Source organism: Trachemys scripta, chromosome 5 (genome assembly GCF_013100865.1).
Source record: "Trachemys scripta elegans isolate TJP31775 chromosome 5, CAS_Tse_1.0, whole genome shotgun sequence".
Lineage (NCBI taxonomy): Eukaryota > Metazoa > Chordata > Testudines > Emydidae > Trachemys > Trachemys scripta.
This window is the reverse complement of record NC_048302.1, coordinates 43,858,360-43,883,271: the sequence shown is the minus strand read 5'-3', so window position 1 is coordinate 43,883,271 and position 24,912 is coordinate 43,858,360. Positions and strand designations below refer to the sequence as shown.

Genomic DNA, 24,912 nt, shown 5'->3' with positions numbered 1-24,912 from the left:
GCCTTGAAGTGTTGCAGAAGCTGAAGTGCTTTACAGTGGCTTTTGAGAACTTTTGCCTAAACTAAGCTTGATAGTCTCCTTTTATTTGTTTGAAACTGGACCTGAAGTGATCACCCAGCCATAGTTAATATAATGGGTTTTTTTGTGTCCATATATATTTTGTCTTGTAGATATTCAAAAATAAATAACTTGGCTGCTTCAAAAACTACTCTAGGTGTAATCATAAAATGTTGATTACAGTCCATCATTACCATCAACTTTAATGCCTGATCTGAGCCCAGCTACATTCCTGAGTATGCATTAAAGGCTGGCTGTGTCCTGCCTTCCCTCATGTCAACCAATAACGTAAATCATGTTGCAGCAATAATACTATTTAGAGCTAGTATAAAACTACAAGCCCTTTCTCAGTGCTCATGCAATTCCGTCTGGGTGCCTGTGCGCGTGCATACACACAAAGAATTGTATCAGCACTGGGAAAACCTGGTCGTTTTACAGTAGCTCTAGCTAGTATTATTGCTTGAATGTGATTGACATTATTGCTTGGCATGAGGGAGTGCAGGAAACAAATGGTTATATTTTATGTAAAAATGTATTGCAACGTACAAATTTTATATGAGAGAGAGTATATGTATGTATATATAGTGTGTGTATGTATGTATGTATATATACACACACACACACACACACACACACACACACACACATTGTTACATAAAATTTTTATTGCCATGTCCCAATTACTCCTCCCTGCCTCCTCATAAAGGGAAACTATTGAAAAAGGCCAAGAGGAATAAGCAGAGCATTTATATAACACTGTTTGTTTAAGGTGTGCCTGTTCCTTTTGTTTAATATGTGATGTTAGAACCATTTGGTAGTGGTATAACAAACTGACTTGCCTTGGCAAAGATTATGATTTAAGATGGATAAGTATCAAAAGAATTAAAAAAAAAAAAAAAAAAGATATTAAAATGGCAAGTTGTAGCACAAGCCTACAACCCAGTATAGGTATCTCTGAATAGCAGTACCCTTCTCATTTTAATTATGTGCCAAATGTTCAAAGTTAACTCCTTTCATTGTATTTCTGTCTGGGACATAGTGATGGAGGATTAAGAGGACATATTTAAAAAATGAGAATGCCAGAGAATTTAAACATAATATTTTACAAGTAAATTTGTACTTTCTATATATGAGAACAACTAGTTTGCAGGAGTGAAAGTGTTTTAGCAAGATGCCTGTTCTGCCACTGAGGATCTGAGTGTTCTAACTTTCTAGATTATGTGTAGCTGTACAAGACGCTGAACAATTGAGAACAGAGAGGACTGCTCTCGAAAAACAAACTAGAGAGCTACAGGCAAAGTGTGCAGATCTAGAAGAGGAAAAATACGATGCTATAGTAAAAGTCCGAGACAGCATGCAACTCTTAGAAGAAGCTAACCTACAAAAAAATCAGGTAAGACAAGGCATCAAGACACATTCTTTACCACATCATTGAATACTTGAAGTTACTAAGGGCCTGTTCACACGACAAAAATCCATCAAGGGGACTCAGTTACAACACAATTGCCTCCTGACCCTATTGCAATACATTTTATTTTTACTGTGTAAAGGACCTAACTGTGATGTAACTATTCTAAAGCCTGGTTTTGTGTAGTAGACCTGTCCAAAGTTTTAGCCTGTTTAAATAACCTAGCCAGGATTTTCCAAAAGTGACTTAGTGATTTCTGAGGCATCAATTTTTGGGTGCTCAACTTGAAAACACATTTAGGGGGAATGCTTTTGAGTGGGTGGTGATTAGCATTTTCTAAAAATCAAGCCTTTAGGCAATTAAAAGTAGTTTGACTTACATTTGCTGACAAGTTGTTACTTTCATGCACATTTAGTGGATTGTAACCAGCAGCAAATGAAGCCCAGCTAGTTCAGATTTGTTGGAATAAATTATTTAAACCTTAAAGAGTTTGTATTTGTTCTAATCAGTATCAAGCAGCTAGAAGAGTTAAGTGTGACTAGCCCTCTTTGTAACCTAAATATCCTTTTCAAATTGAGGCATCTCATGGGCAGCAGAATAAGTGGTTGTTTTGTTTTGTTTTTACTTTGGAGATACAATAGTTAGTGCTTTATTTTTAGTGTTTTCTCTCTTTCTTGGTAGCAGCTCTGTGATAAAGGGGCTAGATTCTGCCTGCCTGAAAGTTGGGACTGAATGTCCAATGGAAGGAGGCTGCCCCTTTTCCAGAATGGGGTTCCAAACAATGACAAAATGCAAAAGTGCTAGGGTTATTGCTATAGCCAGCTGTCTGTCTGTTTAATTAGAGGAAGACGACCAGCTGGGAGACCCCTGGCTGAAAGAGAGAAATAGAATCGAGTCAGGGATGGATTATGTGCAAGGACAATTTTATTCCTTTCTCCCCCACAGCTCCCATCCACTGCTGCCCATCAAACAGGTTCTAGTCCCTGGTCTCTTGGAGCTTCCACACTGCCCATTCACTCTGCCCGCTCGTACACACACTGGGGGGCCATCAGCTGAAATATCTACGGCCAGCATATCCCCTCCTTTGCCCACCAATTCCCTGGCCAGAGCAGCTACAGAACCTACTCTACCCACTGATCCTACCTGCTGCAGCTCCCCTTCTTAGCCAGGTTCTGTTTTCTGGTAGAGGAAGAGCAGGGAGTTGATTTCTCTCCAGCGATTACAGATAGTCTTTGGAGCTGTCAACTGCCACTTCCTGGCAAGCACAATGTGACTCCTATATCTAGGCTTTAGAGCCTTAAATTAGGAAAACCAAGGGGGAAAGAGTAAAAGTTTAAAAATAATGTTTTTTTTTTTAATTTAAGAAAGGGAAACTACTATTATTCTTCTATTGCTCAATTTGAAATGTGTCATTAAAGATGACACTTAAATAGCATATATAAAAAGGCAGGTGTTTAAGAAGGTTAAGATTAGTATATTAGTACTACAACTACAGCACTTTTCATCCAAGTTTTTTCAGCAGAGCATTTGATGCTCAGTTCTTCATTGAGTGTGTGGTAGTGTGGATCCCACTGTAGGTGGACATACACCTGGTGTGTGTGTTTGAGCTCAGATCTTTTTTTTATTTGCAGTGTCCATCAGGGCCAGTGATATCATGTAAAGTGTTATGTCAGAAAGAAATGGTTCAGTAAAAATTACTTTACTTGCAGTACATGTCTGAAACACTAATTGAACAGATACAGAAGTAAATATCTTGCTTGCTTTTACGGGTAACAGGTTAGCATAATCCTGTTATAAGAACAAAATTAAATTATAGTAGAATCCAGCTAATTGGCAATAATCACTGGAAGATGCTTTGTAAATTACTGAATTTTGCAAATTAGGAAGTGAGCAAGTGCAAAAAATAAAGGATGAAGCATCAAAAATGTACTTGTAATATCTTTGTTTGAACTCTATGGTAAGGGAGCTTTTATGCTTGTTAGGAGATTGTTCTCTTTGAGCTGTGGGAACACATCCATCATGTACAAGGCACCCATTCCACTATCATGTTAACATGCTCAAAAATGTGGAATTGAGATAGTGTATTTAGTGTATTTAGTGTATTAAGCCTATGGAAAGGAAATCCAAAAAAAAGGGTGAAGAATTTTAACAAGTATACAAAGGGGAAATGAAAGTACAAGGTTTGTTTCCATTTATTTCAACAAAAGAAAAGTCAGGAAACTGAGCAAAGAGTGCTGGAGATAAATATTTGAAAATCTTTATCTATTCTGTGTTTTACAGATATATTTTAGGTATGGGAATTGTCACCAGGACCTTAATTGCTGCCAGAAAACTTGTTTCTTGTATTCTGAGCATGGGTTATTCCTCACTGTTCCTAGTCCCAGTTAAAAGCTTCTGAGAATATTCTTACCTCTTCGTATGAGTTCCTCCATTTTTCTTCCTCATAACCTGTCGTGGTCAACCTTCAAGTGTTGTTTGTGCTAAGATTTTATCTAAAAGGGCATCCTGACATAACAACTGGTTGCATTTTACTGGCTTGCAGAAAGCATACATGACAATCACCCATTCTCATGTCCAAGTTTATTGCCTTCCTGACATGCTTGAGTTCAGATAGTCAATAGAATGAAAAACTCAACACAATTCCTAACTTTTTTGTATCAGAGAGTGATATTCTGATGCCATTTTGCAAGCCATTATTTCTTTTTCTGTTTACTAAAGATTGTCATCACTGACATTTTTTTAATGAAAGATCACACTGTTTTTATTAAAGATAATTCTGGTTATAGTATTTCAAATTGTTTTCTCTAGGCCCTGCTCGGAGAAAAGCAAAAAGAAGGGGAGATAGAAAATATGAAAGAAGCAATTTCTCAGCTTGTACAAGATGCTGCTGCAAGAACTAGAAAGGAAGTATGTTATCCTCTTACAGCCCAGTCTTCTGCATAATTTCCAATGCTAATTGAATTAGTGTCGTTTGAATAAACATTCTTTTTATTTACTTCTTAAAACACTGTGTAGCGAGTTCATGATAATTTCAGCAGTATATCAGTCTGCACTTCATTGAATATGTAGTAGTGTGGATCCCAGTGTAGGTGGACATGCACCTGGTATGTGAGAGATCAGATTTTTTGATTTGCAGTGTCCATCAGGGCCACACATGTGTCCTGTGCCGTCTCATGCTCCCATGTGAAGGTATAAAGGGTGGTGCAGATGTAGCTTTTCCTCAGTTTCCTCTTACTGCCTGTGGCAGCGAGACAGAACCTGGTGAGTGTCCAATCCACTAATTCTTAGCTCAGACTAACTTCTACAAGTGTTCAAGAAAATCTTCAGAACTATTTATCTTCTCTGTTGACTATAATGAACTCTCTCCATCCATCTGAACAGAACTCTACCACTAGATCACCCCTCCTCGCCCCCATACATAGACCTCTCTATACAGGGCTTATTAACATGGTGAACTCAAAATCTGCATGCTTTAAGCCCTGTCCATCCTGACTAATCCCCTTGAAAGATGGGCACATCAGCTGTGTCTTCTGTCAGAGGGAATCTTGAGCAGATAAGTGTTCTCACAGAGAATAAGCAGACTCAAGTCATGGGATGTGAGGCTAAAGCTCCATCTTCTGGAACAGTCCATGAAGGTCTCATTACACCCTGAGGATACAAGCTCCAGAGTGCTGCTGGCAGACAAGCCAGCTTCAGGCAGCGCACCACCTAATAGACAAGCAACACTGAAGAAAGCAGTGCCCAGGTAAGAGCCAGCACCCACACCTCTGATGTCAAAGTCTGGCCACTTCAAACACAAAAAGCATACTCAAGGCAGATCTCAGTGTCCTATAATGACAGACACTGTAAAATAAATCCATCAAATCCCACACATTATCAAGGATTGGGGAGAAGTAATAACCTGCAGTGCAGCAGACTCCTTTGGCACCCATCCTGGCTCCAACAACTCATCCGCTGATTTGATGCTCACTGTGGAGTATGAGCCTAGAGGAGAGCCAAGACCATACATCTACTGTCATTGGTATAAACTCTGGTATTTGAGAGCACCGCACACTTTTGGTATCCTCCCAGGAGGAGGTCTGCTTCTCAGCATCACCAAGGTGTACGTTCTCCCTGTCTTCCAGCAGGGAACCCTATTCTGTGAGGCTGTTGTTCAGCTCCACAGATAGAACTACTGGCTTGCCCTACCACTGGCTCAGGGCTCAGCTGCCACCACCTCTTCACGAATGGCACTGGACGAACCAATATTCAACAAGTTAGCTATATTCCTAAAGTGTGCCTCCATGTTCCTCTTAGGAATACTGGGGCCTATCATTTCAAGCATTGAGAAGCAGATGACCAGCCCTCTTGAGAAAGGTGATACTGTCATTTGCCCTTTCCCCGAGCATCCGGGGGCCAAGACCATCTACACCAACATACCAGGAAGAGCTGGATACAGGGACTGAGTGGCACCAAATGCCCCGTTTTCACTGCCAAAGGACTTTCATTTTCATTACTAAATGAAGCAGTATTCTCCAGACTGGATGACTTTGAAGTGTTCCAGGAGCTCCTTGTGGGGATTACTGAGACTCTGCATATCAAGACCTTGGCTGTATCAGAGGAATCCTACAAACCGTTTAACATCTTGTCAGCTTCTGGTCCAGCCAGGATCTTCCTCCCCATAAATGAAGGACTGCCTAACCCTGCCAGTGCTCAGAGGCAGACACTGGCCATGATAACACCCATTGCAAAATGAGTCAGGAAGGGGTGGGATTTGAGTATTACTATGCTTCCCCAATTCAGGCTTCTTAGTAGTGTCAGTGAGACCAAAAAAAAGTTGAAGTAGAGTAAGAGGACTCACAAGGACCCCAAAAGTCTTAGCCTTAACCTACTGCAACTACAGGTAGCTTACTTCCAGACCTTACTGGCCAAATATTACTTCTAACATGGGACAGGGTGACATGCTTCCTGACAAAGCTCCTGCATGACAGCAGAGAGGTACTTAAAGACATAATTAAGCAAGGTGAACTACTGACCAAGACAGCCCTGCAAGTCATGATGGGCACCTCTGATGCAGGGACCAGGTATGTGACTGCCACTGTGACAATTGCCATTCATCATGGTGTCAGGCACAGGGCATCCCAAGAAAGGTATAGGTCACAATCGAGAACTTGCCATTACCAGAGACTGTTTGCTATGGGTTCAGGAGATTCTCATACAAAGCAGGAAGCCTTCTATCAGCAAGACTTCTTGAAATAGAAAAGATTTTTCCATGGTTACGTCAACACTGCTCACCTTACCATCAAGACTCTTTCTTGTGGCCATCACCTCAACTCACAGTCAGTGAGCTCCAAGCCCTTATGGCTGAACCACCTTGTACTTCTTTCCATCGAGATGAGGTGGTGCTGAAATCATATTCCAAGTTCATCCATAAGGTGGTCTCTGAATGAATTTCACCTGAACTAATCAATTACTTTACCCATTTTTGTTGCCAAGGGCACACTTGATGTCATGAGAAAAGAAACTGCATACTTTCAACATGTCCAGAGCTTTGTTTTATTACCTTAACAGGACCAAGCCTTTCAGGTTGTCTCTCCATCTCTTTGTGGCCCTATCTGGCCTGTCAAAAGGCCAAGCCTTCTCATCCTAGAATCTCCAAGCAGATCATACAGTGCATTTCCACCTGATATCAGATGGCTGGCAAACCTTTTTTTCAAAATATCAAGGCACTGTGCACCAGGGCACAAGCAGCAGCATCTGCCTGCATAAGGAACATTTCAATGCAAGAGCTACAATGTGGAGTAACCAGTGACTTGTTTTAAACATTTAAGCTCTTACCCCATGGCAGCTAAGTCAGAAGCCAAGTTCAAGAAAGCGATACTGCAGTCTATTTGACTGATTGTAGCTGAAACTCCTCACTCCCACCATCCAAGGAGGACACTGCTTGCCAGTTACCTGCAGTGGGATCCACATTGACCACACCATCTCAAAGAATGGTTATTTACAGTAATTGTGGTTATTTAATACATTGTTGTCAGTGTGAATCCCACTTTTCAGAATCCACAGCTACTTAGAGTTTTGAGTTGAGAGGGACCTGAGGGAGGGTTATAGTCACTGTCGTTTATGTTCTTGCATGGGAGAATGAGGCAGCACAGGGCACATGTGCAGCTCTGACAGACACTATTAAAAATAAAATAAAATCTTGCATACATGAGGCACATGCATTTATGATGATGGGATCCATGCAGACTGTCGCCTCTCAAAGAACCACAGTTGCTGCAGGGTAAGTAACTGTTCTTTTCATTTTGAAGTATTAGTAAGCCCTGAACAACTATAGCACAATTACTTGGATAGGTAGAAATCTTGAACTGAATAAGGTGCCTAGAGGCAGTGGTGGAGCTAGACTGCTATTTTAGAAGACGGGGGCTCTCCTCCCATTCTGCTGGTCAGAGGTAAGATGTGTGAGGGGAAAGAGAGAAGCATTTTGATGAGAGGGTGGTGAAGGCTGGGAGATAATGAATGAAGAAAGTAAATGAGGTAAGGCAGTTATTGAATATAGAGAGGGAGGAAGAAGGAATGCATGGGAGAGACTGCACTTGTAACTGTTTAAATTTGAGCTCTGCCATTCATTCATTCATTCATTCATACCACACACACAGAATGATCTGTAAATGTTCTGTGATATGATCTTGTAAAGAAATTTATCTTTTGGTGCCCACATGCTGTTTCTCCAGAGTTAGAAAATGTGTATATTAAAATTATTACATAGAGGGATTTTAATAGGTTTGAGTATTAAAAAAAACAACAACCAAGAATGAAAATACATTCATTTTTTCTAGTGTGTTTTAACACGATAAAATTTTAGTAATTTTTTTTGCAGGGAACTACAAAAATGAGATTTGAATAACATCCATCTTGCACAGTCAAGGGTATAAGCATGTTTTTAAAAAAACCCAAAACAAGCCAGGGGCATTTTGACCACAGCTTTTTACCATTTCTCATTGCATATATATTTAATGTTGATGGGCTGCTAAGACAACTTTTTTCAGATGGTTTTATCAACTGTCTTGTGTGGTAATCATTAGCTGGGCCAGAACCCCAAACATACCTCCCAGATATTTGGAAAACTACTTCCTTGGCTATTTTCTTTTTTTGTGAAGAAGCTTATAAACACTACTCTAGTTCTCTGTGATATATTACTATTATTTCAATCAATTGATTTTGATTTTGGGGGTTAAATTTTGTTTTAATTCACCTTGGATACATATTTGAGACAACTGATTCTATCCTTTTTTAAAGAAAACAAGCAACATCTTCAACTACATTTAGGAATGATTTCAAAATCTGTTTACTTCACACCTACTTTTTAACTACAATATTTATGTTTAATAAAATGTAGCTTTGCAGATACATAGTTCTTATGGTAAACTCGTGGCTTTAACTATTAAAAAGATACATTATTTAACTGAAAGACTATACAGGGCCTGCATGAGCAGCTACACTTCATAACTGTCTCATTCATATATGTCCATCTAGGTCATACATACTCAAAATGGGTATATATAATACCCGTGCATTTTATCATATACATATTATGAAATGTAAGTGCCATCCATATTCCAAAAAAAACCTGCATCTTTTGCCCAAAATGTCCAAAACACTTAATCCCCACTTAATCTAGCCTGTATCCCAAACAGACTCAACAATGAGTGGTGCCAGTCATTTTTCAGCTTTGTTATTAGCAAGGGCCTGTGCAAAGGATGGATCTTCCAATGTGCCCTCAGTGTAGCAAGATCATGACCTGCTCTTTGAACTGGATCTAGAAATAGAGTGGGCCTGATGGGTCACAGTGTCTTAAGAACATAAGAATGTCCATACTGAGTCAGACCAAAGGTCCATCTTGCCCAGTATCCTGTCTTCTGACAGTGGCCAATGCCAGGTGCCCCAGAGGGAATGAACAGAACAGGTAATCATCAAGTGATCCATCACCTCTTGCCCATTCCCAGCTTCTGGCAAACAGAGGCTAGGGACACCATCCCTGTCCATCCTGGCTAATAGCCATTAATGGACCTATCCTCCATGAATTCATCTAGTTCTTTTTTTAACCCTGTTATGGTCTTGGCCTTCATAACATCCTCTGGCAAAAGAGTTCCACAGGTTGACTGTGTGTTGTGTGAAGAAATACTTCCTTTTGTTTGTTTTAAACCTGCTGCCTATTATTTTCATTTGGTGACCCCTAGTTCTTGTGTTATAAGAAGGAGTAAATAACACTTCCTTATTTACTTTCTACACACCAGTCATGATTTTATAGACCTCTAGCATATCCCCCCCAGCCTTAGTCATCTCTTTTCCAAGCTGAAAAGACCCAGTCTTATTGATCTCTCCTCATACAGCAGCCGTTCATAGAATCATTGAAGATTAGGGTTGGAAGAGACCTCAAGAGGTCATCTAGTCCCACCCCCAGCTCAAAGCAGGACCAACCCCAAATAAATCATCACAGCCAGGGCTTTATCAAGCCAGGCCTTAAAAACCTCTAAAGATGAAGATTCCTCCCTAGGTAACCCATTCCAGTGCTTCACCACTCTCCTGGTGAAATAGTTCCATACCCCTAATCATTTTTGTTGCTGTTTTCTGAACCTTTTCCAATTCCAATCTATCTTTTTTTGAGATGGGGCGACCACATCTGCATGCAGTATTCAAGATGTGGGCGTACCATGGATTTATATAGAGGCAATATGATATTTTCTGTCTTATTATCTATCTCTTTCTTAATGATTCCCAACATTATGTTCATTTTTTTGACTGCTGCTGCACATTGAGTGGATGTTTTCAGAGAACTATCCACAATGACTCGATCTTTCTTGAGTGGTAACAGTTAATTTAGACCCCATCATTTTATATGTATAGTTAGGATTATGTTTTCCAATGTGCATTACTTTGCATTTATCAACATTGAATTTCATCTGCCATTTTGTTTCCCAGTCACCCAGTTTTGAGAGATCCTTTTGTAGCTCTTCGCAGTCTGCCTGGGATTTAACTATCTTGACTCATATTGCACCAATTACACATTTCTATGAAATAGTAACTGATCTATTTAATAGTGCATTGCTTCCTGAAGTCCCAGGACCCAATACCATGTAATAGAGGGAGTCTGTGTTTTCCCAAACGGAAAAATCTGGCCCATATTCACATTTGAATCACAATGTTCCATCAGAACTAATACCTACTGAACAATATTCTGTGAGACCAAGGTCACGTAATTGGATCCACGAACATGGACCCCTCTTCTCTATAGAAGAGCCTTAAATATTAAACACCTCGTTCATGGGAGCATGTCATAAATTTTAAATACAGTAGAATCTCAGACTTACACCAGAATTGTGGACTGACTGGTCAACCATACATTTAATTTGTAACTGGTAGTTTGCAATCAGGCAGTAGAGAGAAAAAAAAGTCAGTACTGTATTGTTAAACTACTTTAAAAAAAAAAAAAAAAAGGAAAGCGTAAACATTTTTTGACAAGGTAAGGAAATTTTCTGTGCAAGTTTCATTTAAATTAAGACGGTTAAAAGAGCATTTTTCTTCTGCGTAGCAAAGTTTCAAAGCTGTACTAACTCAATGCTCAGTTGTAAATTTTTAAACAACCATAACGTTTTGTTCAGAGTTACAAACACTTCAGATCTATGAACAACCTCCATTCCTGAGGTGTTCGTAACTCTGAGGTTCTACTGTAGTGTAGACAGACATGGAAACTACGTAACTGTCAATTGCACTTCATTCTGCCTGTATCCTTATCCACTTCAAGATGCTGCTCCTGATCTTAAGTGTAGCAAGTGACAATAGACTCATCCTTTTAATTTAGTTTCCACTTTCTAAAACTTAGAGGACATCATGTTCAAAATACTTACTTAAAAATTAATGTATTCATTTGACAAGCATGAAACAGCATCTTAGTTCAGTAAACATCTTTTTATTTTCAGTATTTAGTTTATCTCTAGATTAAAATTGTCCAGACAATTGAATTTATATTTAATAAATAGGAATGAACGTCTGTCTTAGATTTATTAGAGCTACTAGTCCTTTCAACTCTACAACCTCTGACAAAGTATTAACACTATCTGCCAAAAATGAGGTAATTAATTGTCTGCATATAATTCAAGTAAAGATGAAAAAAATGTCAGGAATGAAGGTCTGGTGCTGCGCTTGCCCAGTCATCAGGCAGCCAACAAGCAAGCCACCTTGCTGCGATAGCCAGTCAGGTGGTTCTGCTGTAGCCCAGCTGCATTTGATGGTTGCCTGATGACTTGGCAGGTACAACTGCAGACCTAGCTTTTGGGGTTTACTTGAATGATACACAGAACCTTAGTTACATCATTTTTGGCAGATACTTTTACTACTTTGTTAGAGGTTGTAGAGCTGAAAGGGCTGGTAGTTCTAAGATAAAAACTTATGTCATTTCAGATTCATGAACATTGTTCTAAAGAAATCTTTCATAGTGCAGAGATGTTATGCAAGGTAATAAAATAGAAAAGTTTTCCCAAGTGGTTTTTTACAGCATCAAAAACAGTTGATGGCACACTGTTTATGTCCGCAGTCTGCTTGCAAGCATTCTAACAGTATAGTTTGCTACTGCAAGGATGTACAGTATATTGGCAGAACTTCAAGTGGCTAGATGGCACAGAAGAAGAATAAGTGTACTCTTATGACTCAGGAAAGATTCTCACAAATGCCCCGAGGTCCTAAAATGTTGCTGTCTGTGCAGATGTAGAGTGGGCCTTTACATGGATTCTTAAAGCAACATTCACTTCAGTAAATCTGTTCATTAGCACTGCATTACACCTGTTGTTTTACTGAGATCAACCCAGTTAATTTACTGATATAGCACCTGATCCTGTGAGTTGCTGATTGCCTCTTGAGAGCACAGGGTGTGCTGCAAAGTGTGGTTAAAATTGCCTTCTCAGTTTTTGCATCGCTAGAGCATTACTTCCAAATACTCTTCTGCATAAGAGAATGAGGCTTTCACTGAGAAGTGTTAGAGACACAAAGTGGGTGAGGTAATATCTTTTATTGGACCAACTTCACTTGGCACAAGTGACAAGCTTTTGAGTCACAGAGCTCTTCAGATTTGTCTTAAAATGACTTCAGTAGCCTAGGATCTCATTGTGGAAAAAGCACTTTTCATCTTAGTGCACAAACATGGATCTGAAAGCTGGAGTTTCCACCTTTTCACAAAACCAGCTAAAAGTAAACCATCAGTTTTTGTGTTCACATTTTTTCAAAGAATTATAATATAGTGGATGCTAGTTAATCATAATCCTGAAACTAATACACCTCTACCTCGATATAACGCTGTCCTCAGGAGCCAAAAAATCTTACCGTGTTATAGGTGAAACCGCGTTATATTGAACTTGCTTTGATCCACCGGAGTGCGCTTATAATTATAGATAGTTCTGCTTTTGTACTTTTCCTCTATTCTGCCTCTGAAAACCTTTCACCTACAATAGACTTAACTAATGTTCAGGTCTGAACCAAAGTTCAGGCCCGAGCCAACTAAAGTTTAGGCCCTAGCAAACTTTTTCCTCCACACTTTCGTGGGTAAGAACCTCACTTCTTCAGATGCAAGTAATGGAAATTTCCAGATGCAGGTATAAATCAGTATGGAGATAATGAGGTTAGTTCAATCAGGGAGGGTGAGGTGCTCTGCTAGCAGTTGAGGTGTGAACACCAAGGGAGGAGAAACTGCTTCTGTAGTTGGATAGCCATTCACAGTCTTTGTTTAATCCTGATCTGATGGTGTCAAATTTGCAAATGAACTGGAGCTCAGCAGTTTGTCTTTGGAGTCTGGTCCTGAAATTTTTTTGCTGTAAGATGGCTACCTTTACATCTGCTATTGTGTGGCTAGGGAGGTTGAAGTGTTCTCCTACAGGTTTTTGTATATTGCCATTCCTGATATCTGACTTGTGTCCATTTATCCTCTTGCGTAGTGACTGTCCAGTTTGGCCAATGTACATAGCAGAGGGGCATTGCTGGCACATGGAGGCATATATAACATTGGTGGACGTGCAGGTGAATGAGCCGGTGATGATGTAGCTGATCTGGTTAGGTCCTGTGATGGTGTTGCTGGTGTAGATATGTGGGCAGAGTTGGCATCGAGGTTTGTTGCATGGGTTGGTTCCTGAGTTAGAGTTGTTATGGTGCGGTGCATGGTTGCTGGTGAGAATATGCTTAAGGTTGGCGGGTTGTCTGTGGGCAAGGACTGGCCTGCCTCCCAAGGTCTGTGAAAGTGAGGGATCATTGTCCAGGATGGGTTGTAGATCACTGATGAGGAGTTGGAGAGGTTTAAGCTGAGGACTGTAGGTGATGGCCAGTGGAGTTTTGTTAGTTTCTTTTTTGGGCCTGTCTTGTAGCAGGAGGCTTCTGGGTACAGGGCTGGCTCTGTTGATTTGTTTCTTTATTTCCTTGTGTGGGTATTGTAGTTTTGAGAATGCTTGGTGAAGATCTTGTAGGTGTTGGCCTCTGTCTGAGGGGTTGGAGCAGATGCGGTTGTACCTCAGCGCTTGGCTGTAGACGATGGATCGTGTGGTGTGACCGGGGTGGAAGCTGGAGGCATGAAGGTAGGTGTAGCGGTCGGTGGGTTTTCGGTATAGGGTGGTGTTAACGTGGCCATCACTTATTTGTACTGTGGTGTCTAGGAAGTGGACCTCCTGTGTAGAATGGTCCAAGCTGAGGTTGATGGTGGGATGGAAGCTGTTGAAATCATGGTGGAATTCTTCCAGGGTCTCCTTCCCATGGGTCAAGGTGATGAAGATGTCATCAATGTAGCATAGGTAGAGAAGGGGCGTGAGTGGACAAGAGCTGAGGAAGGATTGTTGGGGTAAGGATCACAGTCTTCCCTTAACTCACAAACCAATGCTCTCTCCTTCTGCTTCAGGGAGTGTCCTTTAAAAGCTACTGAGTCCTTTTGATCGCCTCCCTTGTCGGAGAACAAATTATTTTTTAAATCTGTTTATAGCCGTTTGATCTGTTAGTTTCTAGCACTGGCAAAACAGTTGTGTAACTTTGAGTAGGTGGTAGGATCTAGGATCCTGGAAGCTAATAGCTTTTCCCATTGTCTTTCAGGTGTATGCCAGGATGTTCTTATCTGAGGGAGTCATTCTGTTGTCTTCCTGCTTGTTCTTCCAACTGTCCCCAGTGAAGGCATATAACAGGGGTCGGCAACCTTTCAGAAGTGGTGTGCCAAGTCTTCATTTATTCATTCTAATTTAAGGTTTTGCGTGCCAGTAATAGATTTTAACGTTTTTAGAAAGTCTTTTTCTATAAGTCTATAATATATAACTAAACTATTGTTATATGTAAAGTAAATAAGGTTTTTAAAATGTTTAAGAAGCTTCATTTAAAATTAAATTAAAATGCAGAGCCCCCCCCCAGTCTGGTGGCCAGGACCCGGGCAGTGTGAGTGCCACTGAAAATCAGCTCTCATGACGCCTTTGGCACACGTGCCATAGGTTGCCTACCCCTGGCATATAACAAACATTGCATTAACCTTCATGTAGTTATACAGTCTATCTCCATAAATATGTCACATACAGTATTCATAAGATTATCAGATAGCAGCTCAGTGTCCACTTCATCCCCTTCATCAAATGTACCTAATTAATAACTTCTGTATAACTTATAATTCTCATTAATCTTAACTACTATATCAATCTTTCTTCTCTCAAGAATTTTCAGGGCCAAACACTGATAAATGCCCTTTTGTGTTATCTTAGTATAGTTTTTTTTAACTCTAATTCTGTGTTCTTGAGGAATCTCTCAATTTCCTTTCTAGAGTCAATTCATTATTAAAGATCTCCTCAGAAATACTAGGGCACAGGTTAGTTAGCATCAATGTTCCATGGATAAAGGCCATATTTAATATGTTGGTGTACAGCAATGGTCCATTTCTGTCAGCAATTCCAGTCCCATAAACATGCATCATAGGATAGAAAAATAGTCTGTGCAGATTAAGTAAAATATCTTTTTTTAATTGCAGGTAGAGAATGCAAGGAAGCATTACAATATACAGATTTCTCGATTAACAGAAGAACTTTCTGCTCTTCAAATGGTACGTTCTGGACTGTGTTGAAAATAACTTTTATAAGTCAGAAATTTTTTTGAATACCTTTTTGTTACATGGACACATGTCCATTTGTATTTATCTATTACCGTGCACTCTATTTACAGGTATCACTGATATAAGAATCAGCTGCATATAGTGATCAAAACCACGGGGACAAAATCATTCATATATGAACCAAAATACCCACTTATAAGAATCAACCATTTTTAAGAATCGAATCATTTCAGATAAGAACATAAGTACGGCCATATTGGGTCAGACCAAAGGTCCATCAAGCCCAGTATCCTGTCCACTGACAGTGGCCAATGGCAGGAGCCCCAAAGGGAATGAACAGACAGGTTATCATCAAGTGATCCATACCCTGTCACCCAATCCCAGCTTCTGGCAAACAGAGGCAAGGGACACCCTTCCTGCCCATCCTGGCTAATAGCCATTGATGGACCTATCGTCCATGAATCTATCTAGCTCCCTTTTGAACCCTGTTATAGTATTGGCCTTCATAACTCCCTCTGGCAAGGAGTTCCAAAGGTTGACATTGCGTTGCGTGAAAAAATACTTTCTTGTGTTTGTTTCAAACCTGCTACCTATTAATTTCATTTGGTGGCCCCTTGCTCTTGTATTAGGAGGAGGAGTAAATAACACTTCCTTATTTACTTTCTCTATACCACTCATGATTTTATAGACCTCTATAATGTCCCCCCTTAGTCGCCTCTTTTCCAAGCTGAAAAGTCCCAGTCTTATTAATCTCTCCTCATATGGAAGCCGTTCTATACCCCTAATCATTTTTGTTGCCCTTTTCTGAACCTTTTCCAATTCCAATATATCTTTTTTGAGATGGGGCAACCACATCTGCATGCAGTATTCAAGGTGTGGGTGTACCATGGATTTATATAGAGGCAATATGATATTTTCTGTCTTATGTATCCCTTTCTTAATGATTCCCAATATTCTGTTCGCTTTTTTTGACTGCCGCTGCACATTGAGTGAATGATTTCAGAGAACTATCCACAATGATTCCAAGATCTATCTTGAGTGGTAGCAACTAATTTAGACCCTATCATTGTATATGTATAGTTAGGATTATGTTTTCCAATGTGCATTACTTTGCATTTATCAACATTGAATTTCATCTGCCATTTTGTTGCCCAGTCACCCAGTTTTGAGAGATCCTTTTGTAGCTCTTCGCAGTCTGCCTGGGACTTAACTATCTTGAAGTTTTGTATCATTTGCAAATTTTGCCACCTCACTGTTTACACCTTTTTCCAGATCGTTTATGAATATGTTAAATAGGACTGGATCCAGTACAGATTCCTGGGGGACACCACTATTTACCTCTCTCCATTCTGAAAACTGACCATTTATTCCTACCCTTTGTTTTCTATCTTTTAACCAGTTACCAATCCGTGAGAGGACCTTCCCTCTTATCCCATGACTGCTTATTTTGCTTAAGAGCCGTTGGTGAGGGACCTTGTCAAAGGCTTTCTGAAAATCTAAATAGATAGATGTCATTCTTATAAAAGGTGTGCACTGTAATGGATATGTAAACTTAAACATATAAGAAAAAATCTGTTTTAGACTTTCAGTAGGGCTGATGGAATTTAGACAATATCAATTGTCAGCAATTTTGCGAATGTAGATTCTCTGTTTTAGTCAATTCTCTGTTCAAAATTAAAACTTTTGAACAAAAGGAATGAATTAAAATTATGGGTCAACTATAGTTCTTTGAGTGACTGCTCATATCGATTCCAATTAGGTGTGTGCGCGCTGCGTGCACAGTCATTGGAAAGATTTTCCCCTAGCAGCACCCGTCAGGTTGGCTGTGGAGCCCCCTGGAGTGGCACCTTCATGGCGCTCAATATATGACCCTGCCAACCTGGCGCCTCCTCAGTTTCTTCTTACCACCAGTGATGGTCGTTGGACTGTGGCATCTTGCTCAGCAAGTTCTCCATGTTTCCCTAGCTCTTTATTTTTCTCTCTGTTTCTTATACCTTTTTAATTAGTTTTTATTTTAATACACCTCTACCTCTATATATCGCTGTCCTCGGGAGCCAAAAAATCTTACCACGTTATAGGTGAAACCGCATTATATTGAACTTGCTTTGATCCACCGGAGTGCGCAGCCCTGCCCCCCCTGCAGCACTGCTTTACCGCGTTATATCCGAATTCATGTTATATCAGGTCACGTTATATCGAGGTAGCGGTGTAGTAGTTTGTAGCAGTTGGGCTGGTGGTTTTACCCTCTATCCCGACCGCTTTTACTTGGGAGGGCTTTCATGCCCAAGTCCCAGCAGTTCAAGCCCTGGAAGTCCTGCTCCAAGCCCATGCCAACGGGCGACCCCCACTGCACTTGTCTGAAGTGTCTGGGGGAGACTCACCAAACCAATAGGTGCAGGATTTGCAAAGGGATTCACCCCAGAACCAAAAAGGAGCGAGACTTTTGCCTTAAGCAGCTCCTTATGGAGGCGGCACTTAGACCTCAGCCTCCATCAGCGCGGCAGGACCCGGCACTGAGTTCTTCGGTGCGTAGCACCCCGGTGGCAGTGGTGGAAGCGGCACCACAGACGGACTGTAGCAGAGATCCACCTTCCCCAGCACCAAAACCGACGGGATCAACCCAGCACCGCTCCCACTCCCCGATGCAGAAGCAGCACCAGAAGCAAGGGAGGAGTCGCTCTCCATCCCAGGGGCCTGCTTCTCTGGAGCCAGCCAATGGGGCGCGTCCTTGTGAGGAGCGCCCAGCGCTGAAGCCTGCGGAGACAGCACCATTGACTTTGTCCCCGCAAGGGAGACAATCAAGTCCGGTGCCTTTGGACTTCATGGCCCACATCATTGAGGAGGTGGAGCTGCCATCTGCCCCAGACACCTTTGCAGCCACAAGGGACCTCATCGCCATGACAGCGCCGAGGTTGCCTACAATTCAAGCCAAGCCTCCGGTACCACATCTTATGGCACCATCTCGAGGCAAACCAGCGATGATCCAGCCGTTGGCACTGCTGATGGAGTCCCAGCACCGCTCCAGATTGCACCAGTGCCCCCGATCGCGATGCCGATCCTCAGGTCGGTCCCCTTCACGCAGCAGGTCCCGCACCCGGCACCATCCCGACTCCTCCTGGCGACCCCGCATAGCCCCAGCCTTGCGGCACCGCTCCCCAGCCTTGCGGCACCACTCACCAGCTCAGCTTCACTGGGCGCCGCCCTGGCCCTCATGGTCCCGGTCCTTAGATTTGGGATCTAGGTATTCGGAGTGGGGCCGGCACTGGTCAAGTCATGAATACTCTGAGGTGGGGGGAGGGCTGTGGCCTGTGTAGTGGCAGGGAGCAGCTCAGTGGCCATTCTGGACCCTGTGGGCATACCACCAGGCCAAGGGTGCCCAGTCTAAAGGCTCCTGATCGGCCACCTCTGAACCGAGGGTGCCGGAGACCTCAGCTAGTTGCCCCAGCCCTAGGGCTGCTGAGGAGGTGCCGTGCTGCTGCCCCCCTCACTCCGAACCAACTCCAACTTCGGTTCCTGAGCCGGGTGGAGCAGGTCATCAGGCTCCTGAAGGGCAGGACGACCCTGTTCCCCAATTAGCCTCTTCATCCTTCTCCCCAGACGAGGCTGTCGCAGGCACTTTCATCTCTCGACCACCTCCTATAGACAGTTGCACCCACCAGGACCTCCTGCGCAGGGTGGCACACAACATGGGTCTTCAGGCCGAGGAGGTGGTGGAGTCAGACATTTTGACCCCAGAAGGTCTTTCGAGGATGGCTCTGCCCCTCATCAAAACTATACAGGCCAAAATCAAGACCATCTGGCAGACTCTGGCCTCCATCCCTCCCAGAGCCAAAAGTGTTGAGAGGAAGTACTTTGTGCCCTCAAAGGGGTCGGACTACCTTTTTATGCACCTGCAGCCCTGTTAATCGGTGGTTGTGGCAGTAAAGGAGAGAGAGAGAGAGAGAGGCAGGGGCAGCAAGCCCCAGCACCCAAGTCCAAGGAAGCCAAGCGCTTGGACTTGTTTGGGCGTAAAGTGTACTCTACGAGTACAACCAGCAGGCAATTCTGAGCCAATATAACTTCAACTCCTGGAACTCAATGCTCAAGTTCAAAGAGCTTGTGCCACCTGAGTCTAGGGAGGAGTTTGGAGCCATAGTAGAGGAGGGCAAGGCCGTGGCATAGACCTCTTTACAGGCCTCACTGAGCGCTGCAGACTTGGCAGCACGCATCATGTCCTCGGGTATTGCCATGAGGTGCATCTCATGGTTGTAAGCCTCCGACATACAGCCCAAGGTTCAGCAGACAATGCAGGACCTGCTTTTTGATGAGGTGGGCCTGTTCGTGGAGCAGACTGACTCTCAGTTGCATAGCCTAAAAGACTCGAGGCCTACTATGAAATCTTTGGGGATGCATGCCCCGGCAACCCAACGGAAGCATTTCAAGCCCCAACAGCCTCAGCGGAGCTCCTACCCTCCTCGGCCAAGGCAGGACTTTTACAGAAGAAGGGGAAGGAATGGCAGAAGGAAGCCTTCCAGCCCCCCTTCCGGACAAGGCCAGGGCCTGACCAAACCATTGTTGGGTTCCAAGCAGGCCTTTTGAAGGGACGCCCGAGGACGGTGCACCAGACTCATTCCCAGATCCTTCCCCGCCCTTTTTGAATCATTTGTCCCACTTCTGCTGTGCCTGGTCCCAAATAACCGCGGATCGCTAGGACCTCAGCACGGTGGAAGTGGGATACTCTCTCTCCAGTTCTGTTCCTACCCTCCTCCCCACCCCCTTTCCCTGTCCTTCTTCAGGGACCCCTCTCACGAGCAACTCCTTATCCAGGAGGTGCAGGTGCTCCTCACCATGGGAGCCGTGGAGTAGGTTCCTTAGGAACTAAGGTGCAAGGGATTCTACTCCCGATACTTCCTAATCCCGAAGGCCAAAGGGGGTCTCAGACCCATCTTAGATCTGCATGGGCTCAACAAATTCATGGTAAAGTTGAAGTTCCTCATGGTCTCCCTAGGCACTATTGCTCTACTATTCGGCCCCTCAACAGCCCCCCACCCCCCCAAGTTTTCACCAAATGCATATCGGTCGTGGCTGCTTTCCTCCATCGCCAGCAGGTACAGGTATTAACCCTACCTCAATGACTGGTTGCTCAGGGGCTTCACCAGGGCACAGCGGTGGTCCAAAATTCATTTGGTCAGGTGCATGTTCGAGCGGCTGGGTCTCCTCCTCAACTTGGGGAAGTTGACCCTGGAACCAACCCAGAGAATAGAATTCACTGGGGCAGTGTTAGACTCGGTCCAGGCATAGGCACTTCTACCGGAGTCCCGATTCCGAGCCATCAAGGACATAATTCAAAGCCTCCAGCAATTCCCAACCTCAACAGCAAGGGGGTGCCTGAGTCTCCTCGGTCACATGGCTTCTTGCACTTACATGATCCGGCACGCCAGGCTATGGCTCAGGCCATTGCAGGCATGGCTCGCCTTGGCCTACCACCCAGGGCGCGACAGCTTGAATTCAGTGGTCACATTACCAGGGCAGGTCCCCACATCCCTCCACTGGTGGCTCAACTCCGAGCGTCCCCTTCCACAACCCTCAACCTTCCTTGTCCCTGGTTACGGACGCGTTGGCTCTGGGATGGGGTGTGCATCTGGGGAACCTCCAGACACTGGGCCTGTGGTCGCAGGACGAGCTCTCCCTACATATCAACGTCAAGATGCTGAGGGCGGTGTGCCTCACTTGCCCGGCCCAACTGCAATGCCAGTGCGTAACAGTTCTAACGGACAACACCAACACCATGTTTTACATCAACAAGCAAGGGGGAGCCTAGTGGCGGGCAGTTATGGATTTGTTTATAAATGATACATTACGGGTGTATTTTTGACTAATGTATAATCTAACTGCCAAGCAGTAATGCAAGTAGAAGATACTAAATATTAAGTATACTAGGCTTTCTGTAGGTAGGAAGGTTAAGAATTAGCATGAGACCTAGCTGAGGCCCTGTTTTTAGAATACAGTAATTACTCATTTAACGTTGTCCCACTTAACGTTGTTTCAATGTTACATCCCTGCTCAATTAGGGAACATGCTTGTTTAAAGTTGTGCAATGCTCCATTATAACGCCGTTTGGCTGCCTTCTTGTAAGATTCTGTGGAAGAGCAGCGACTTTGCAAGGGAGCATTGCACAAGTTCCGCTTCTCTGTCTCCTCCCAGCTTAGGACTTTCTGGGAGGGAGAGGGAGGAGCAGAGACACAGCTGTTTGGCGGCGCTTAAGACTTTGTGGGGGAGGGATGTGGTGTGCTCTGGAGAGGAGGTGGAGTGGGGATGGGAAGAGGTGGGCCTGGAGTGGAGCGGGGACAGGAAGAGGCGGGCCTGGAGCATTCCCAGCAGAATCCAAGCCTGTTCTCCAGGGAAGCTGCTGCTGCTGCAGCAAAGGTGCTTCCTAGCGTACTTGCCTGCAGTGGGCTGTGCCTGTGTAGGGTAAGCCAGGGGCACTTCCCAACCACAGTACAGTACTGTACAATATACAGTATAATGCCTTTTGTCTGCCCCCCCAAAATTTCCTTGGAACCTAACCCCCTGCATTTACATTAAATCTTATGGGACAATTGGATTCGTTTAACATTGTTTCACTTAAGTTGCATTTTTCAGGAACATAACTACAACGTTAAGTGAGGAGTTACTGTAAGTTAGCCTACTCACTTACCCTGAGATTATAAAATTTAGCCATATGTACCAGGCACAAATAAGTAAATCACAAAAGAATGAGTACATTGCCAGTTGCTCAAATAGGTTTAAAACAGTGGATTTTTAGGTACTTTCTGCACTAAGGTAAACATGGAGCTAACCACACTAATATATCAACTATTAAGAAATTAATTGAAGCAAATGCAATACTAACTGTCAGAAGTTAAATTATGGTTAGCTGGAATATCATGTATGGTTAACCAGAATACCACACATGGGCAAGGGCAGAAACATTGTCAACTATAATCTAAGATCTGTGTGGGAAGAATGGGAAAAGGTTTACAAGAGATGTGTCCAACCTGTTGTTGGGCACATCAGGTTCCACAAAATGGTGTAAACTGGATTGTGATGAGGTACTCCACTGGCTGTATTCTTCTATCTTTGTTTTCCACTATTCTCAGGAATTTGTGAGTATAATAATACTGAGAATTGTTCTTATTTCTGTCAATTTCTTGTAGCATTGCTTTGATATGTATGTTTATTTGGCTTTTAAGTTTATATGTATCTACTAGTGTGTGGCCAGTCCCCTTCTTAAACAATAATATTTACGTAGCCACCAGGGTAAAGAACTTGTATTAGTGACATGAGAAATTTTGCATCCCATCTCAATACCAGGCTACCGTACATATATGTAAAACTGTAATCTTTAGTGATAGGATTACATACTATTTTTCCTAAATATCCCTCCATGCCTCATTCAGGACAGAGATTAGATAGTACTCAATAAATTAGCAGGAATAAATAAGAAATGAAGTGACTCCTTTGGATCTGTACTCTTTTTTTTTTTTTTTGTCAGGGTGGGGACAAATTCTGTTCACACTTATCAGGATGTTAGTACAAAGTAAATGAGATTTTGTACCAGTGTAGCTGAGAGAAGATTTGCATAGGATGTACAGTGAACATTAATAAAGGAGGAATTTGTAATGAATGAGGTTAGGAGACCAGAGGAGTTTGGATGGTGTGCAGTGAATTAGGTAAGCATTCACTCATTGACTAATGAGGATTTTAAAAAGTACCAAATACTTTCACTGTCCTATATCTAATCTATACACTGAATGAGATGGTGGCTCTGCAAGAAGAAAAAGCATAAGAAAAACCATACGTCATAATGCACGTGCAAAAATAAAGAGAACTAAGTTTGCATGAGCAACCTTTTAGCTTTAGTATTTCCTGACTTTGGAGTGTTTCCCTTTGCAGCCTTAACTTTAATTTAACACATGTTTTTGTTATTCTTTTGGTTTGATGTATTTAATGCCCTTAGAAAATGGTTTGACTTCTTATAGGAATGTGGAGACAAGCAGAGTCAAATTGAACGGGCCATTAGAGAGAAGCGAGCAGTGGAAGAAGAACTTGAGAAAGTAAGAATGCAGATATTCAGTTTTACACTTTAACTTTTCTTTATTTTATAACATTGTCTTAAGTTTCTATTTCACTATTTTCTCTAATATTATTGAGTAAAATGGGGTGAAAGAATATACCATATGCTTAGTTTTGTATTTGCTTATTTTTTGTTTAATTGTAAATCCAGTGAAGGAAATTGAAAAATACATTTTATATTTCTAATAAATTTTCGAGTTATAATAGATTAACTGCAAAAGATGGCTCTTAGAGAATGTTTCTGAACTCCTAACTCGCTATTCAGTATATATTCAGCATAGTCATATTACCTACGTTCAGGATATGTGTCTAACTGTGGTAATAAATTCCTTACAACTATTTTAAAGGTATAAGAACCAAATAGGAGTAAGAAGTGTTTAAAATGGTCCAAAGGGTGTAAGTAGATGCAATAATGGAAATTTAAACAAAAGAAGATTTTTAGGCTGAATATCAGAAAAATTAATTAACTGCAAAATCTATAAGACTATTATCCCAGTAGTAGCAATGAAAGTCCCATTCCTTCAGTTACTGAAAACTGTGCTGGACAATGGAATGGATAACGTAATGTAGGCAGCAATACTACACTGACAGCTATCTGTGTGATAAAATGAGATTTACATGTAAGTCTATCCTTCAGATTTACCGTGAAGGCAGAGGAAGTGAATGTGATTACAGAAAACTGGAGGAACTGCACCAAAGGTGTCTGATTGCAGAGCGTACAAAAGATGACCTTCAGCTGTGTCTACAGGCGGCACGAAACAAAATTAAACAACTGGAAATGAAGTAAGTAACTGATATGTCCTCCTAATCAGTATTTCATTCAATATTTCCATCTGATCTAAGTAGTCTTGTGTCAAGTGTTTGTATTTTGTCGTAAGTTCTTATTCAGAAGTAGGAATAGTAGGCTGTCATAATCATTCTTTTTTTTAAAATATGCAGCATTGGGTGATATTATAAGTGAGGATGACGTATTTTAGAACTAAACAGATTTTCTTAACAATATCAGAGCTGAAAGCAGTTCTCTTACAAAGGAAAAAAATAGAAACAATTTTTGTGGCTAATAATCCTATTTTAATTGTTAATGTTAACTGCTTGGAAAACCATTTTTTGCAAAATATTCAGAAGAATTCCTATTTTTTAAAGTCGGCATACAGGAGGGTTTTATTTGGTCTATATAATACCAAACCACCGCACAGGATGCCTATATTATTGTTGTGATAGCATCCAAAATGTGCTAGGTACTAGACAAAAATAAGTCCAC

At 42.1% G+C, this 24,912-nt stretch overlaps 1 protein-coding gene across 9 annotated transcripts in view; it reads left to right on the top strand.

Annotated features, from left to right (window-relative positions):
• SCLT1 (sodium channel and clathrin linker 1) overlaps positions 1–24,912 on the top strand; it is a 128,471-nt gene that overhangs the window by 34,560 nt on the left and 68,999 nt on the right. For all 9 annotated transcript variants that reach the window (XR_004645945.1, XR_004645944.1, XR_004645947.1 and 6 more), the window contains exons 13-17: positions 1,273–1,450; positions 4,274–4,372; positions 15,477–15,548; positions 23,558–23,632; positions 24,289–24,434. Coding sequence is in view for 5 of the 9 variants with exons in the window: in XM_034772425.1 (XP_034628316.1) it covers positions 1,273–1,450; positions 4,274–4,372; positions 15,477–15,548; positions 23,558–23,632; positions 24,289–24,434 (570 nt within the window). In the remaining 4 variants the exon portion in view is untranslated. The remainder of the gene's footprint in view (positions 1–1,272; positions 1,451–4,273; positions 4,373–15,476; positions 15,549–23,557; positions 23,633–24,288; positions 24,435–24,912) is intronic.